A 17823-nucleotide genomic window follows, 5' to 3' on the forward strand; every position below is an offset into this window, starting at 1 on the left:
CAAAAGGGAGTTCATCTTCACGTGACTCTGTCTACAAAGCATATGTAGACCCTTTGTATCTGGCAACTGAAAACTGTTTTTAAATAGTCACATTTTAATCTTCAAGTGATATGTAAGTGTAATACAAATTTTCAGTTTGTAGCAGTGCTTATCTTAAAGCTGAAGTCAGGAGAGGCTGCAAAAACATGTTCCTCTCGCTCCAGTTGAGCAGCTGTGTAGTCAAAACAGACCCACAGGGAAAAAGAGGATTAGTAAAGTAACATATATAACTATGCACTGGACCTTTAGAGGGTATCATTAAAAATGAAAGAAACCTGAAAAGGAATAAGGCAAAACTGCAGTGGAAATCTCTCAATGGCAAATAAGCATTAAAATTAATTCTAATTTAGAACTTTCCTCCACCCCCTTAAAAAAGAGGAGAGGGATTAAAACAGTGCATCAAAAAAATCTCCGTTAATTTTATTCTAGGTTTCTTATTATTTTAATGACATTGTAGCCCTAGAAGGCAGAAAGAAGAGTTGCCAGTGAAGTTGTAAATCATAGAAGAGTTAATGAAAGTATCAGCACTGCACAGGCAAGTAGAAAGACTGGTTTTATGACGAAGTTTTGACCAGTTTGAAAGTTATAATGTAAGTATGTTCAGTAACAACTGATATAATTTTCCTAACCACAGCCACCACGCATATGTGTGTTACACAGTAGATAATGGTTTTGCATAAGAAGGACGAAGAGTTTAGACATGCAAAAGGTTCACTGAACTTGCGTCAGGCATTTTCAGCAGATCTCATCAAACAGAAGCAAGTACAATTTCCAGAACTGTGAAATAAAGAATCAAGAGCTCTTTGGGTAAATTACCCCTGGGGCAAGACAAAAACTAACTAGTAAAATCCAGAGTCTGCCAGTTGCTTTAGTGCTGAAGGAGCCAGGATGCTGCCTGTAGATGACCAAGGGGAAGACAGGCAGTCCACACATTGACTGGTTTGGCATTAGCGAAATTTGGCAGCATAGCCCATGGATAAAGCAGTGAAATTCATTTACACTCCAACTCATCAGTGGGAAACAACAGCTAACAGCACCTTTCGGTTCCCTAAGCTGACAGGCAGAAGTCCCAGGAAGGGGAACCGCTTGTGAATCGTGTCAGCAAACACCTGCCAGACACATGGCAGCTGCAAGACCGGATGCTGAGGCACCAGCAGTCGTCACACAGGCAGGCAAAGGGGCTCAGATTTTGCCTTCTCCATGTTCCTGGCTGTTTCTGGCATGTCAGACATGCTGACAGTTCTGCTCTGTACTAAAAGGAGGTAGTTAGTATGTGCTTGAAGCTTCTTTTAACACACACACTCCTTTCAGAGACTTCTAGCATTCATCTCTTGTGGCCAAAATAATCTTTGCCAGGGCACAGCTAACACTAGATTTCCCCAGCCCCTACTCATACGCACTAATTAAAACACAAAAGAGAAACTTCAGCTCTTTCAGAGGGCAGATTGCTTTAGAAACTGAGCTGGGCCACCTGTCTAGCAAGCATTTTCTTGTCATGTTTCCCACAAGCCTAATTTAATAAATGTTGATTGTTGGTACAGCAAAAAAAAAAAAACCATAAAAATCCTGAATCCACTGCTGTACACTAAAGTAGTAACTCGATATAAGTGTAACTAAGCAGAATCACAGAATCATGGAATAGTTTGGGTTGGAAGGGACTTTCAAAGCTCATCCAGTCCAACCCCCCTGCAATGAGCAGGGACATCTTCAACTAGATCAGGTTGCTCAGAGCCCTGTCCAGCCTGACCTTGAATGTGTCCAGGAACAGGGCATCTGCCACCTCTCTGGACAACCCGGGCCAGTGTTTCATCACCCTCACTGTAAAAAAAATTTCTTCCTTATATTTAGTCTAAATCTCCCCTCTTTTAGTTTAAAACTGTTACCCATGTCCTATCCCTACAGGCCTTATTAATAAGTCTGTCCCTAGTACTCAGCTGTCACTGTCAAAAATGGCAGTTGGTGAGTGTGGATGTTAGGCTATCAAAATAGCAAAATCACTATAGCAGAGTAGGAGTACATTTGATTACCTGCTTGAAAAATGGTCCTTCCTTTTTTTTTTTTTTTTCTAATTTTGCCTAGGGGAGCAATCCTTTCCTTTTAACAAAATCAGGACTTTTTACCCCTTCTAACTGCAGATTTCTTTCAAGACTGTTCAAGGCAAATACGTTATGAAGTCAGCGAGTGGAGCACTAACAGCAGTCTGGCAATGGAGATACCAACCCACAGCAATCTGCAACGCCACCTGGAGAACAGGCTTCAGCTGGGGGTTCATGTTCAACTACCTGCACTACACACTCCAGGTATCTAATAGTCACAGAGACTATATCCTCCTCTCTCTTCCTCCCATTCCCAGTCCCTCATCATCTGACAAGGCCATCCTAAGTTAGTAATGGCCATTCCTCTGGATAAAAAGGCAACATACTGAGTGAAAACACTTCTTGCCCATTTTCCTCCTGCTGTATGGCAAGTCCATTGGTAACACACCGTTCTGCAATGGGTTGGGTTTTCTCAGCAATTTTTGTTGCAGCAGATGTCCTGTCTGCAGACATGTGGATGCCAGCAAGGCAGCTCTGTGGCATGATTGGGAGCAGGTCGGCCTCATGCAACATCACTGATGTACGAGGGGAAATGCAAGCCAATCCTCAGCTACCATGTTTTGCACTTTCAGTCTTTCTGAGAAGCTGGGATAGTCTGGTAAACTGCCTTGCCAGAATGGTGTGATTAGACAGTCATTAAGAGCTCAAGTGTGTGTCCACCAAAGCAAAAAAATATCCCTGATCTTATTTAAGTAGTTCACCATGAACTTCCTTCTATGCTTTATTTTTATTTTTGTATAAACCAGAGTCATACCAAAAATACTAGACACATTTTAAGTTCTCCTTTATATACAGCCTACATTCTGGAAAAGTGTAATCCATGGGTCTGCAGTAAAATTACCATTACCTTAGCAGTAGGTCAACAGAGTCTGAAAACATTTTTGTCTGCCTTTTGCCCTAAACACCCATCAATTAACATTCAGACTGTCAGAGTTAGAGAAGACCAGTGAAACATCTGTGCTGGGCAGAGAGAAATCTCAGGTCTGAGAACCACATGCAGCCTGCAGTCTATTCCACACAGTCCTGTTATTACCCAGTGGCATTAAGGGCTCTTTACAAATGTGCTCAACAAACCTCTACATTCTTCCTGTAAGAAAAATCCCAGTATCTCTGTTCCAAAGTTTTGTTTGGGCTGCAGCTAGAAATGCTTTGCTTTCAGATGACTCTGCAATCCAAGGCATGGCTCACTCTCAGGAATTTCTGTTGATAGTCTACATCCTATGTGAAGAGAGGGACTTCTCATATCACCTGTGCTGCAGAAGGTCCTGGGCCCTGAGGTCAAATGCAGGAGCTGCCTCTGAGAGGCTGCTGTCAGATCAGGGTGACAAGTGATGTCCATATCAAGGGACCCAACCTTCAAAGCTTTGTGAATGACAATCACTGACCCCTGTCATCTTGGAAGTGATTTAGCCATGTTGCACACAGTTAGCATTGCTCTCTAGTTCATTAAGCTTTTTAAGACTTAAATTTCTGAAAACACAATATTAATTTAAAATGAACACAACATCCCTAACTCCAATAAAAAGATCTGCTATAAAACCACATGTGCTTTTCTCTCCATATCCTGGGCCTCCTTTCATATCACTACTCATAGATATTCTTCTCTCCCTTGAATTTTACACAATATTGTCAAAGCTACATTTTTTTTTCTGCCCACTGTTACTCATCTCACTTGATCAGGACCCAGGAACCATCAAGTTTTCCACATCTACAAAGCTTTGCCCCCACTAAGATTTCAAGGACAAGTTACCCAAAGAGTTCAGAAAACTTTGAAAGCCTATAGCTACACTGAACCAATAATTATAGCAAAACAGCTCCTGCACTGAATCTATGTTAAATAAAAATCTCTATTTGATGTATTCAACATCTATATAACAATATGCAACACATAATATATGATAGGATAGTTCCAGTTGGAAAGGATCTCCAACAATCATCTAATCTAACTGCATGACCACTTCAGGCCACTTTAAACAAAAGTTACAGCATGTTGTTATGGGCATTGTCCAGATGCCTCTCAAACACTGACAGGCTTGGGGTATCAACCACCTCTCTTGGAAGCCTGTTCCAGTGTTAAACCATCCTCTCAGTAAAGAAACGCTTCCTAATATCTAATCTTACATTTATTCATATAGCATGGGGCTCCAGGCACCTTTGATCCAGTCTTTGACACACAAATCAGCCTGGGGTCTCCCTCAACAACTTTCTTTTGTGACATGGGATAACTTGTATACTACTTTTGAAAGAGTCATCACGGCTGATCAACCATATACTAGTACATGAAACATCATTTGATTGGATTTCATTTATTTCACTGTAACTTAGGTTAGAATTTGAAGCCAACGATAGTCTGTTGAGGTTAACAGAGAAGTTTGACAAACAGATCTATCTTAAGAAGTAAAAACAACATATCTATTAACACTGAAGGAATCTCATAAGCAGAGAATCACAAACTTGTACTTACACTTTCAACTTACAGCTACTCAAAGCAAAAACAACCTTTCCATGAAGAAAAGTGGCTGTGTACCACTGCTGTCTCAGCAGGGTACCATCACCATCACCAGGTCACGTGCAGTATCTAAGAGCTAAGCCTAACAAAACATAATCCCTCTGAAATATCATTTTTCTATTCCCTCCTTTCAACTAACCTTATTTATTCGGACCCAAACTTATTTGAAAATCGTGCTATTTTTTAATGGAAAAAAAAAATAGGATAAAGTTGCCCAGCATGAGTTTCAGACTCAGAGAGGAATAAATTCCCCTAATTTTGAGCATATTTCTTAAAATTTACCTGAGCAGAGAAGTCGATTAGCTTTGGAAGCATCAATTTACTTCCTTCATCACTCTTCAGAAAATCCAGCAAGCTTCCTGTGACAACAGAGAAAGAGTCAGTCAGTGCAGCTCATTATAATACCGAAATACAAGTCACACCAGGTCCCCAGTCTTCTGGATCACAGAATTTTTACAGTGAAGTGTTTTGATGTATTTTCAAGGTGACTACAGTAAACCAGTCTCTGTACAGGGTATAACAGCTGTAACAGCCAGGTCAGCATGTCAAGCATCCAAGTTTTGACATTTTCCTGGGCACAGAAAACTCCCATCAGACCACACCTTAGTTCAGTGATGCTGAATTTGATAATTACCCTATTCTATGGGCTATCAGGAAAGCTGCCTAGGAGAATCACACATCAATCCTTTCCAAACCATAAAGAACAAAGTGGTTCAACAGTAGCAGTTGTTTCTGAAGGGATCAGCAGAACTGCTTGAAAGCAGAACAAACCATAAAAACTACAACCCAAGACAAACTGAGAAGGAAACTTCACTTATTTTGTGTAGTGATGCTCTAATAAAACTTCTCCTTTCCTCATAGTGCAGCAATCATTGCAGGACCACTCACCCCTCACCTTATTACACACATATTTATCAATTCAAGGGCCTTATAAGGCAATTTCTAAGGTTTGTTTTAATTGCCTTATTGTGACACTAGACATAAAAGTTGGGTAGGGAACACAAGGGAACTGGAGCTATTTTTAGGGTTGCATCTAAAACAAATAAAAATGCTACACTTAAGAAAACTGTAAAAATAGTTTATTTCACAAATACAATGAGGAATCATAAAATTAATCCTCAGTCCTCCTCTAACGTACTCCTTCACTTCATATCAGAGCATTCAAAAGAACAATGCTAAAATACCAAGCTTTCCTTTTTTATTCCTTCCTTTTTAAAGAATAGGAACCAATTTAGGAGAAGCAGAAATGTTTACTAAAACATTGCTTGCAGATCCAATGTCGTTCCTACCTTTTGCCATGAATTCTGTTATAATATAAATAGGTTCTTCTTTGGTCACGACAGCATAAAGCCTAACGAGCTTATCATGCTGAAGTGTTTTCATGAGGTTGGCTTCCTCCAGGAAGGCTTGTGCAGACATCGTTCCAGGCTTCAGAGTCTTCACAGCCACTTTTGTACTGTTGTGATAATAACCTAAAAGGAGGGAATATGTTCAGTGCACTTGAAGTCGCTCGGTGCCGCACAGCACCCCGACTCATAGGAATTTGCAAAGCAGGTGAGGTTGGATTCCAGGAATAACTAAGAGCCTGAGAGCAAGTGCCACAAATATTTATGCTAGAATTCCTTTTTATTTTGCCACCGATACAACGTTGCAGTGAAAAAATAATCCATTCCCTATTGTTAGAAATGAGTTATCTGAAAAAAAATGAAGCAAGCAAATCATCTTACTTCATTTTCAAGTATTCCATAAAATACTCCAACAGTCAAGAGATGCTTTAATTAATGTCCACATAAATTGTCTCAAAATCTATAATAGAGTCCATGGATTGCCTGCAAGATTCTGGAGTGTCTTTAAATACCACAATTATAACCATTGTACTCATGCCAGTCTCATAATACTTTCTGTAACCCTCAGTGCTCAAAACAGCATTACAGGAAAGCACAATCAAATGAGGATTCTTATGACCAATAAAGATACACTTCCAGGACTGCAATCCTCCAGTGTTCCGAGCAAGATTTTAAATGTGATAACTTTTTATCACATAGCCCATGCCAAGAGTTGAAGTGACTGTGGCCATTTCGTTTATCTGCTTATCAAACCTTCTATCGTAATATTGTAATTATATAAAAAGAGCAGCTATCAGTAAAGAGAAAAGCAGTGAGTTATTTTTCTGCCCTAATGTTTTCCAAACGTTAAATAAATGTTAAAATAGTACTAAAATAACAATAGTGTAATAAGCATCGATCATAACATTTATCTTGTAAAGTCATTTAATTTGAAAAAGAAAGTAAGACAAAGAGAAAACAATAAATACAACTTCCTCCTAACTTTTCAGATTTACAGAACATTTCAGTAAAATCAAAGCCCAGCCTTTTTTCCCCTCACTGTACCCATTTCAACACTGCAAAAATATTTCTTGGAAGAGGTAAAACCTTCATGACCCAATGAAACAGCCTCATTTCCTTATTCAGCAACAATCCAGACAGTGTTATAGCAATGGCTACACCTCTCAATTGTGGTTGTAGAATCATAGAATGACTTGGGTTGGAAAAGACCTTTAAAGGCCATCTAGTCCAACCCCCCCTGCAATGAGCAGGGACATCTTCCACAATGTCTTCATACTATTTATCATCTTACTATAGGAAATCAGTGGCAAAGCAAGAAACTAGTTTCCAGATCTTAAGTGACTGCTCTGACTTCTTACAGAAGTATCATCACCTGAAAAAAGCCACAAAAGCCACTATGTCTATCACAAATAATTCACCTCCTTGATTATGAAATATATTTTTCCAACCATGGTCAGGTCAAAGCATAACAAAGATATGCCTCTGGATGATCTAATAATAAGAAGTAACTACTACAGGTCAAATTCTGCTGTTAAAGCTCAGGTATACAATTTATATCTATCAGAAAAACAGATATTAAATACACCACCTCCTGCTTACAAAGAACCTTATTTGTATCATTTCTACTTTTCCATTCCATACTCTAAAGCAGAGCACTCCCAATTTGTTGAATGCTCTGCTGAACATACTAATTAATATCATTATTTCTGCGAAGCAACTATGACCAACACACAGCATTAACAATGTAACAGTATTTTACATTCACCAAAGAGATCCATCAAACAAGGATTCCACTTAAAGTTTACTACAACACCTCAGTGATAGTGAGGTTTGATGGTAACACACAAAGCAGATTAGCTGAGAGCAATAGAGATAATTGATCCTGTTCTCTCTGATGTTCACTTATTTCATCAGGTATTGGGAGGGATGTGACATCAAAACACTGAGGAAAAGTGGTTGTGAACTCCATGAACACAAACACACAATGGCATTTGTAAAAAACAAGACCCTTGACAGGTTGGTAAAAATGGAATTTGTCACCTCTCTTGCCCATCCACCGTCAGCAAAAGCAGCATTAGCTTTATTTGGGCTGAGTACCACATCAGGCCTGGAGCAGGCAGCACCTTTTTAGTGTGCATCTGTACCATCTGCTCTTAACAAAGTCGTGGTCATCATGCCAGATCACTTGTTATCCTGAGAACTTCTGAAGTAGTTTCCATAAAGATCATCTGCTTTGCAGACACATTCTTACTGTACAGGTAAGAAACTGCAGCCTGTGCAGGTGGAGGGGAAACTGGTGACCTCAAAGCATTTCAGCAGGTGACAGCAAACGTAATGTTCAGTCTGCATCACAGAAGGATTCCAGCAATGCACAGGGAGCTGTGGGAAGGGGTGGCTACAGCACTGTATCGCCTTCACTTTGTACAGTACCTGGGGCTCTGAACCCTTCGCTAACACCTCCATGACTGAGCTGAACTTGGCTCTGGGTGTAAACCCAGCACTTGCTATGGCACGATATTCCTTGCCACATGACATTAGTGAACATATGGTCAGTTTGCTGCCTAAACATGAGTTCAAAAGGATAGCTAAGCAACAGAATTCCTGTTTGTACCTAGAACAGCTGACATAAAATTCAGATCCTTTGCAGCTAACATTAAGCTCATCTGTGTACTTTAAAATAAATTTCTGACACTGATGAGATCTACCTGCAAGTTTTCTTCATTCATTCTAGGTGTCTTTTATTTTCTGCAATATGATTTAGTCTGATTTTTCTAACAGTTGCATTAAAAAATATACCTCCAAAATTTTTATTACTTATATTCTAATTTGGGGTTAGTGAATAAAAGAAGCTTTTACATCTGAGATGCAAGCAAAATGTGTCTTATTAATAAAATACACCATAATGGCTCCATTTGGCTTGTTAACTTTTCTCTTGGTCTTGCTTGAGAATTCTCTTCATGGATTATTAATACCACAGAGCATTATGGCTCACATCATATCAGTGCATACTAGGAACAAAAATGCATAAAACATAGACCCTGTTTTTGCAGTGGTACCCTGGCTCATCACATCACTAAAGAAGCTGCCCAGACGCACTGAACCCCATGGTCAAGAAACCTTTCATATCAAGGCAGGAAGCAAGTCTCTCTGTGGTTAAGATTCTTGTTAAAAATTATGCAAGCAATAGTATGCAAGTCTGAGGAGTGTGATGACGTCTTAAACAGAGACATGTTCTTCTCTATGTTAGAATAGAATCCTCCGAAAATTGCTAGTGTTTCAGGTAAGTTTATGCCGGATATTATTACGATTATTTTGACAGAGTAGTATCTCGGACAGCTGGGTTGCCACCAAATTCTTGCATGGGCTTAACCAGGCCAAGCTGTGATATGAATTTATAACAAACACTAATGAGGTCATGCCTCCCATTTCTGATCAGATCTCCAGGCCTCCAGCTCTGAATCTCTGTGTAAAGGAAACTCTTCAGAGTTGAAGAAGATTCACCTGCCCACTTTATTAGTGACAAAGACTCTCTTCACAGGTTCACGGGAGCTTTCAGAAGGAGCACAGCCAAGTGCTTGGGGATATAGAAGTCTGCTTTTTGTTCCTAGGCTTTTCTCAGTCCTCCCATAACATAAGCTAACTCTCTCCGAGATATGCAAGATGTCAACTTGGAAGCCCAAAGAGTACTTGTAGACAAACTAAAATGAAAAGGCTATAAAAGATAATGCTAGCAGATCTTCACATTGCAGTAACAGTATTGCTCCGTCTTTCCATATATCACAGAAGTGTTGAAGTTGGAAGGCATGTCTTGAAGACACCTGGTCCCAACCCACTGATCAAGCAGAGCCACCTACAGCCATCCAGCACTATGTCTGGATGGCTTTTGAATACCCCTCTGAGGACAGAGACTCCACAACGTCTCTGGGCAACCTGTGTCAGTGCTTGGGAAAGTGCTACTTGATGTTCAGAGGGAAACTCCTGTGTTTCAGCATGCACCCATCACCTCTGGTCCTGTCACTGGGCACCACTGAAAAGAGTCTGGCTCAGTCCGCTTTGCACCCTCCCTTCAATATTTGTACACACTGATGAGATGCCCCTGAGTCTGCTCCTCTCCAGGCTGAGCAGTCTCAGCTCTCTCAGGCTTTCCTCATGTGAGATGCTTCAGTCCCTTCATCATCTTCATGGCCCTTTACTGGACTCTTCTCCAGTAGCTCTACATCTCTCTTAACTGGGGAGCCCAGTTCCTCTGAACAGGACACTGTTCCCTCTGAAACTACAATTCTAAGTACTCTTATCAAGAATATTCAGTAATTAAACCATGGAACAATATTTCTCTCACACTATGGCTTAAAAATAAATTTGTTCTACATGAGGAGAGCATATAACAACTAGCTCTTTAATCAAGAGAGCACATCAACCAGGTTATTTCTCAGTACCTCTACATAACTCCTGATGCCTCTGGTTGGTCATTACAATAAGGAGCATTTGTTGACAGCCCTGTACCACCCAGCTGACCTGACGTCTTTTCCAGCTTGTACTTCCTCAGTTCTAAGATTAACCACGCTCCCGATTCAAGAGGATCTGCGCTGTGCAGGATCTTCAGCCTCACTCGCTTCAGAAAGCAAGCAGAGAAGAGGAAACACAGCAATCGCTTTCACAGTACATTAGTTTTTCTCACAGTGCAGTGATTCAGATGCAGGGGTTAGGCCCAATTTAGATGTTTGTGTCATTATTTTAACAAGAGGAAACACCTTGAATCAGAAACACCCTTTCAAAGTTTCTTGCCTCTGTGTGTGTGCGTGTGCGCAGAAGTAGTCACTTCCCAAAATGATCTACATTTTCAAGCAGGTGATTACTTTCTGCCACAGTGTCTTTCATAGCATTCCAGTGTCAGTTAAACATTTCTTGCCCTTGTTTATTAGACAGGAAAACCTGCACAATGACTGACACTTGTCTTAACTAGTATGTAAATTATCATTCATGTATATCATAAGCTAGAAGCTTAAGTTTTACTCATGAAGGTAGACAAAAGGCTGAACTTGGCTACACTATAATACACAGATGCATTGCTTGTATTTTTTTTACACGATCAAAAGATTGCACCTATCATTGAATTAAAGCTTCCTGGTTGACACTGTAGTTGTGTGAAGAGTGTGCCACCCAAATATCATTCTGTGCTTTACTTTTCTAAATGAGAGCATCTCTTCAAAGAAATGACATTCCCATCAGACTGCTGCACTCCCACGGGGCATCAGAGCTCCCTTCAAGCTTTGTGTCTTCTAATAAGCTTTGAGATACAATTTTATTTTGCTCAGAAATGCCCTGCCTATAGAACCTTGTTAATTAATAACAATAATAATCTGTTGGATTATTATTATTATAATAATTGTATTACTATTTAAATATAGCCACCAAAAAAGAGATTCAGGGAAGGGTTAAGACAATTATTTGGCCTGAAAAAAACACCATAAAGAAGACTTTGGGAGAAAAATATAGTTTACCTCAAATAAAATGGTAAGCAGTAAGAAGCATATGAGTAATGAATAGCACACAGAACATGCAATATGGAGCCCAAAAGAATACTCAGACATCATTTCAAAAGCAAGAGGGTTAAATATTTTTGCAGAATATGATTAGACAGTGACCACAGCCCCTTGCCACAGGAAGTCACAGAGGCTGAGAAAATAATTATGGTTATAATAACTAAACACTATAATTTTTTGCCTGGTGTATATTAACACAACTTGTAAGCCAAGGTAGGGGGAGATCAATCTCTAATCTTCTCACTAAATAATTCACCTAGTTTGTCAGTAGCAATCTGGCAGGCAATAATCTTGGATTAAGTGTCTCTGTTTTTTGCTCAATATGGCAGTCCCATGCATTATATTGCAGCCTTTTCTTTACCAAAAGACAATGAAAACTGTACACATAATTCACAAAAAGACAAGATTTCTTTCCGTTTCAGGCTCTTAACCTATTTCTGATTTGAAACAAAGTTCTGAGATGCCCACTAATTTTGAGAATTGGGAGTCACATCTTAACATAACCTGCTACTTACCCCGCAAAAAATACCCCACCCTATTGTCTTCAACCCTCTAAATTACAGTGCTTACTCACTATTTTTTTTTCCATTAAAAAACACCAAAGGATTTGTTCCATGATATCACATATCTTCCCCCTCACAAATCCCCTCTTCTCACAACAAGGTATATTCTGGTCCTGATTGTGCTGTTCTGTAAGTATATTTGACCAGGTTCATGTCCACTATTTTTCTGAGTAACTTTGAAATGATGCTTCTTTTAGAAGACTTAAATACTCTTTCCAAAGACATAAACTTACCCATCCAAACTTCTCCAAACTGACCAGCTCCAAGTTTCTTCACTAATTTAATTGATTCCCGTGGAATTTCCCAAGCATCTTTATCCCATGGTTTTTGAGGCTTGGGACTAATACAAGCTTTTTCCAACCTTCTGCATAAGCCATCTGATTGCTCTGGTTTTCAAAGGAAGAACAAAATACAAAATCAGTTACACTTCTGTGCCTCATGACTTGAGACAAACATTACTTAATTGCAGGTGTGCACTAACCAGCTCCAAATAATGTTAAGAATAATCAGATGTTTTCATGCATACGTAACTTTTCTGGTTCTTTCACATAGCTTTAAGCATCTCTGAACTGAAATCTGGTATTCAGAGAAAAATTTAATAAAGAAGTGTCACATATGTCTGGTTAGCATCAGATTATTAAGGGGTTTTAGTACAATTTCTACCAAATAAATACAATATAAGATCTGGTTACTGACACTATGTTGATGAAGATACACACTGGAGTCAGCCTTGAGACTGTATTCTGAATTTACCATTAAATTTTCTTGCAGCATAGTTTCAGACACTTTGCATGCAAGCATAAGTAGGACACCATTATTTTTTATCCAGCACTGACCAGCTATAACTTTAATACAAATGTCAAATAATTCTCAGGTTTTCCAGCTGTGCCATTGCCGCACATGTCTAGCAGCTCAGAGAAATGTCCTGGCCAAGTTATCAGTGTGCCTTTGAAAAAATCACTCCGTAATTTTCTGTCCTACTTTTTTCATCTTTTCTGTCTTCTCAGTTACAGGACTAAAAAAAACCCGTATTTTGGAGCTATCCACCAGGAGGTTATGCAGAATGAAAAGTCATTTTTGTAGCTAAAACATAGGTAGAAACTAATCCATCTTCTCTCTCACCCCCCGCTTTTTTAATATATAATAAATGTATACATTCCATGTGGGTGAAATTTTCTTACTTTTAAGTCAAAGGAATGTTACTTCATTCAAAACGCCATTAACAATAAATAAATAAATTTATAGGAAAAATAAAAACAATTCCATATTCAACACCAGATAACAAGAAGACATTCATTCACAAGTCTTGACATATTTCTGCTAATTGTGAATACAATTTTACTCTCAAATACAGTGCTGGCAATTCTGACTATAGCTTCACATAATCATAACTTTGATGGGTGTTTTATAAAGCTATTCTTTATTTTACAATGATATGCCACTGAGCAAGCAGCATTTGGTCTGATTATGATAACATTACTTTGGCTGCAACCAGTTTTACTTTATCTTTGATAACATGCATGCCTGGTTTTATTAGGATTAAAAAAAGAAAAAGATGAAAAGGTTAGAAATAAAGCAAGAAAAGATTTACTTTCCTTCACAGGAAATAATGACTGTATACTATTAAGTAATTCACTAGCTGATTTAACTTACTTTGATAATGTTTGATCATATCATTGATGTTGGGAAAAGTTATTCTTGGAGAGATGTAAAATCCTCCATTGTCTAGACTCCTAATTTTGTAGTGCTTAATAACATCACCATGCTGTGGATCATAGTCTCTTATGGAGAGAGAATAGCTGCCTGTGGATAAAGAAAGAGTGAACATTAAGAGATAGCAAAAGTCTATGCACATACAGTTGAACCTAACACAATTGCCCTTTTGTCTGTTTTTCTTTTTTCCTCCCTTATTTCCTCAAAAAACATTTTGCAATCAACAGGAGGAAGTTAGCCAACAGCCCATCCTGAACTGGTCACCAAAATGCTTACAGTCACACTTTCTTTTTCAGTCTTATTCAACAAACTCAGGAGATCCATAAGCTAGGCAGCTCCACATCCAACACCCACTTCTGCAGAAAGTCTCCCCAGCTCAAGGGGAACCAGCTGGGAAAGCAAGACCAGGGCTGTTGCAATCCTCAGGGAGAAGCTGAAATTCAGAGATCGGCATTTTGGAAAAGGAATACACTGGATGTCATGGGCCAGTGAGCACAAGGGCAGCTTGGAGATAGATGGCTTGAGGCATACAGGAGGGAGAGCAGATTGGTTAATCCCAGGGAACCTAAGATCAGCTGGGATTTAAGAGGGGGCAGCGGAACATCTACCCTTCACTACAGAGCTCTCAATTTCTTCTACTTGCACATTTTCAAAGGATTAGAAACCACCTCCCCCCTTCTCTCTCCCCATACATAGATCCAATGGCAGAAGGGGATAGAAAGAAATATTTGAGGGGTATATTGCCTTACTCTTAGCAGATTACGTTGAATTTAGGAGTGTTACTTTGAGAATTTCATTTATGAGTCTTAATTTGAGAGCACAGAAACAATGATATGGGCCCATTATAGAGAGCCACCTAATCCAGAATCTGCAGTGTTAGAGCCAGAAGAGCTACTATGTGAAGAGGAGACATATTATCTGCTGAAAGGATTCATGCATCTTCCACTGCAGGATGCAGTGTTAGAGCATCCAGCTAGAATACCCAGCTGCGCTGCTGTCCAAGTCCAGACACGGGGGCAGAACCTCCTATGCTCTTCTCAAAGTGCCAGGCTTCACTCAGATTTTCAGTACAAAGAGCTCTGTCTACAGCATAAACCCTTATCAAAAAGCTTTTAAAAAAAAAAATAAAAAAAAAAATCACACTGCAGTGCATAAGTTTAAATGCTCATTATGCACCAACTACATTTTAAAACTTGTAGCAATCGATACAGACCCAATAACAGAAGACTATAAAATGCAGCATCTCCTATTTACAGTGGAAAGTGTCCTTCAATAAAGGAATCACCAATGTTAGGATCAGAAAAGATCTCTCCATTCTTTCCTGCTTCTTGTCAGTATAAATTGCACACACACTTTCCCCCCTGCCCCCCCATCTCAACTTTAGGTGTTAACCTGTAACTCTTTTCTCTCTTTTCCTGGTGGTATTCTCATCCTTCGCACTCCCACAGAACTGCAGAAAATTCACACAATGGGTGACACTGGGAGTGCTCCACACCCAGTCCCACCTGATGGCAATTTTTGTGAAGACCGACTGGATATTTTTAACACCGCTATCAGTTCCAAAGTAACCCATCTCAAAGCCTACCTTTTAATGTTTCACTTTCTCTGATAAGGAAAGCTCCAGGACTATTTCCAGGAGCCAGGAGTTGTCTTTCAGCATCTTTTCGCGTTATGTCTTTGAAGAACCATCTGAAAAGTATTTCAAAGAGTTAGAACCATTTCTCTCCCCTACCCACAAAGGATACACCGCCAGGGTGAAGGAGAGGTTTGCCACTATTTAGAGACTGGGAGAACTTACTCCTCTGTTTCTAGGGTGTTCACTTTTGCTACGTAGTTGCTGGGAATGAAGCCTTCCTTCCTTGTTGTGAGAGATTTTGCTCTCCACCATTCTCCCAGCCTGAAAAACAGAAACAACAGTAGTATTCATGAGAAATGAAAATTATAAAGTGTTATTTGGGTTCTACTGTGCTGAGAGCTTTGCCCACACTGCAGAGAGAAGCAGCATCTTTCCTCCAAACTCAAGCCCCTGGCTCCATCAGATCAATGTCTGGTCGCTGTTATCAAGGGCGGCTGCCAAGTCCTACCAACAGCTCCACATGCATTTGTGTTTTCACACACGAGGAAGCTCTCTTACCATTAATACACTCATGTTATGAGTAGGATATAAAAAAATTACAAAGGGAATTAGATGAGTCCAAAGATAAACTACAATACAACCCGTACTGTCATACTTACTCCTCAATAACTTTCAATTTTTCTCCTTTTTTGAAAGACAAGTCATCTTCATGTAGGCCATCATAGGGATACAAAGCAACCACAATGACTCCATGTTCCTCTGGTTCTACACAGGTGGAAAACCAAAGGTACATTTGCATTATTTCACAGGCCGAAAGAGGCAGAGCACACAGCAGTAAGATTCCTATGAAAAACGTACCTTCATTGACAAACCTCTGTCCCGGTAAGAGCTGTGCTTCTGTATTTGCCTACAATGAAATTTGTCTTTAATTAAGCAGCTTTAGATCTTTGTAACAATCTTACATTACAATTACATATTTTTCAGTTGCTTTGGTATCATCATCTATGCCTTAAATTAAAAGGAAATGCTCCAGTCTTTTTCCTTCATTCCTCAAAAGCAAATTACAACATAAAAATATAATAAGTCCCCAGTAGATCTTGAATTGAGCATCTCAGACCTTGGGAAGGTGTGACACAAGCTGTGGAGATGAAGTTCACAGCTTTGTGACTTCTGCTGCAGAGCCTTTATGCAGGGCACTTTAACAGGATGGACATTAGCAGGCAGCTGTCATGCTAAAGAACTATGAGCATGGTTATGTTGCTAAGATTGTGCCAGAAAAAAAAAAAATGAGCAATTAAAAACAAAATAATGGTAGTTTGTGATGTGTGTATGTTGACGAAGAACACTCTGAGTCCACAGTGTCAGCTAGTGAGAGGGGACAGACAACTCGCTGCACCATCCACTACCATCCTCACCTACCCCTGCTGCAAGGGCAAGCAGTGAGTAACAGGAAAGTTAACCAGAGCTCATAAAGAATCACCCGTGACTACCTCAGCCTTTTTAAACAGAATAATCAACACCTGGGTCCTATAGCTATTAAAAAACCAACACTGGTGCTTTTAAAAACAGTTCTAAACCACTTCAGGTTTTCTAAAGTTATTTAACATTCTTCTACAGGTGTAGCTATATCTAGATCAAGTGTTGCCAACGATTAGTATTTTCATGCAGAAAACTATGACAAACATAAATTAATTAAATAACAAGCCACCAATTCTATTTTTTAATTTCTTTAAGTACTTATTCGTTCAGGGTGAACTGCATAACACAGAAAGTCCAATTGTGGACTAATGATCATTTGAATTTCTTCACTCATGTGCTTTGGATTGAGATTTAAGTTATGCTGGTCATGCTTTGATCTTGCTACTGGAATTCTCCCCTGAGACTATCTACTTACTGGCCTTTGCTGTTTATTGGACGTTGGATCCCTCACATAAATAGTTCGTTCAGTTTTACGTACTGGTTGATTCTTCAAATCTAGCCCATCTCCATGCAGATTCTCTTTCCTTTTTGATTTTATACATCCCATATTTCCTGTTGGAATAAAAAAGGTATTAAACAAAAACATTATGCCACAAACCAAGCTGTTTCCCATGCAATCATCTGGGCTGTGCAGCAAAAACATGCTTCCTTTTCATACACAATAGTTCACAGGGAGAACAACTGAAGGTTAGGAACACATGCTGAAATCTCTTTTCTGCTGCAAAGGGAAGAAATTATTTCTTGTCTTGATCCGCAGATGAAGTAAATATTTCAACATAGTTATTTACTATTTCAACATTTTCAGATTTATTATCTTTTCTCCCCAACGCTCCCCTCTCCAAAACCCCTTACATCTTTCTGATACTTCTGTGAGTCTCAGATCAGATATAAGAAAAAATATAATTACAGTGGTGACAACTTATTTCTGTATGTTTTAGAGAAAAGTCTCCTTTGGAAGA

General features: G+C 39.3%; 1 protein-coding gene across 7 annotated transcripts in view; it reads right to left on the reverse strand.

Moving 5' to 3' along the window:
- The window catches only part of LYN (LYN proto-oncogene, Src family tyrosine kinase), a 53225-nt gene that overhangs the window by 13925 nt on the left and 21477 nt on the right, over nt 1-17823 (reverse strand). For 4 of the 7 annotated variants that reach the window (XM_065831114.2, XM_065831116.2, XM_065831115.2 and 1 more), the window contains exons 2-10: nt 17280-17416; nt 16244-16292; nt 16045-16150; nt 15608-15706; nt 15395-15498; nt 13750-13899; nt 12330-12482; nt 5934-6116; nt 4927-5003 (exon numbers count right to left, since the gene is read on the reverse strand). In XM_065831114.2, the coding sequence (XP_065687186.1) occupies nt 4927-5003; nt 5934-6116; nt 12330-12482; nt 13750-13899; nt 15395-15498; nt 15608-15706; nt 16045-16150; nt 16244-16292; nt 17280-17411 (1053 nt within the window). In that variant the 5' untranslated portion in view covers nt 17412-17416. The remainder of the gene's footprint in view (nt 1-4926; nt 5004-5933; nt 6117-12329; nt 12483-13749; nt 13900-15394; nt 15499-15607; nt 15707-16044; nt 16151-16243; nt 16293-17279; nt 17417-17823) is intronic. The other 3 variants (XM_065831117.2, XM_065831118.2, XM_065831119.2) reach the window with 1 other exon arrangement.

Source organism: Patagioenas fasciata, chromosome 2 (genome assembly GCF_037038585.1).
Source record: "Patagioenas fasciata isolate bPatFas1 chromosome 2, bPatFas1.hap1, whole genome shotgun sequence".
Lineage (NCBI taxonomy): Eukaryota > Metazoa > Chordata > Aves > Columbiformes > Columbidae > Patagioenas > Patagioenas fasciata.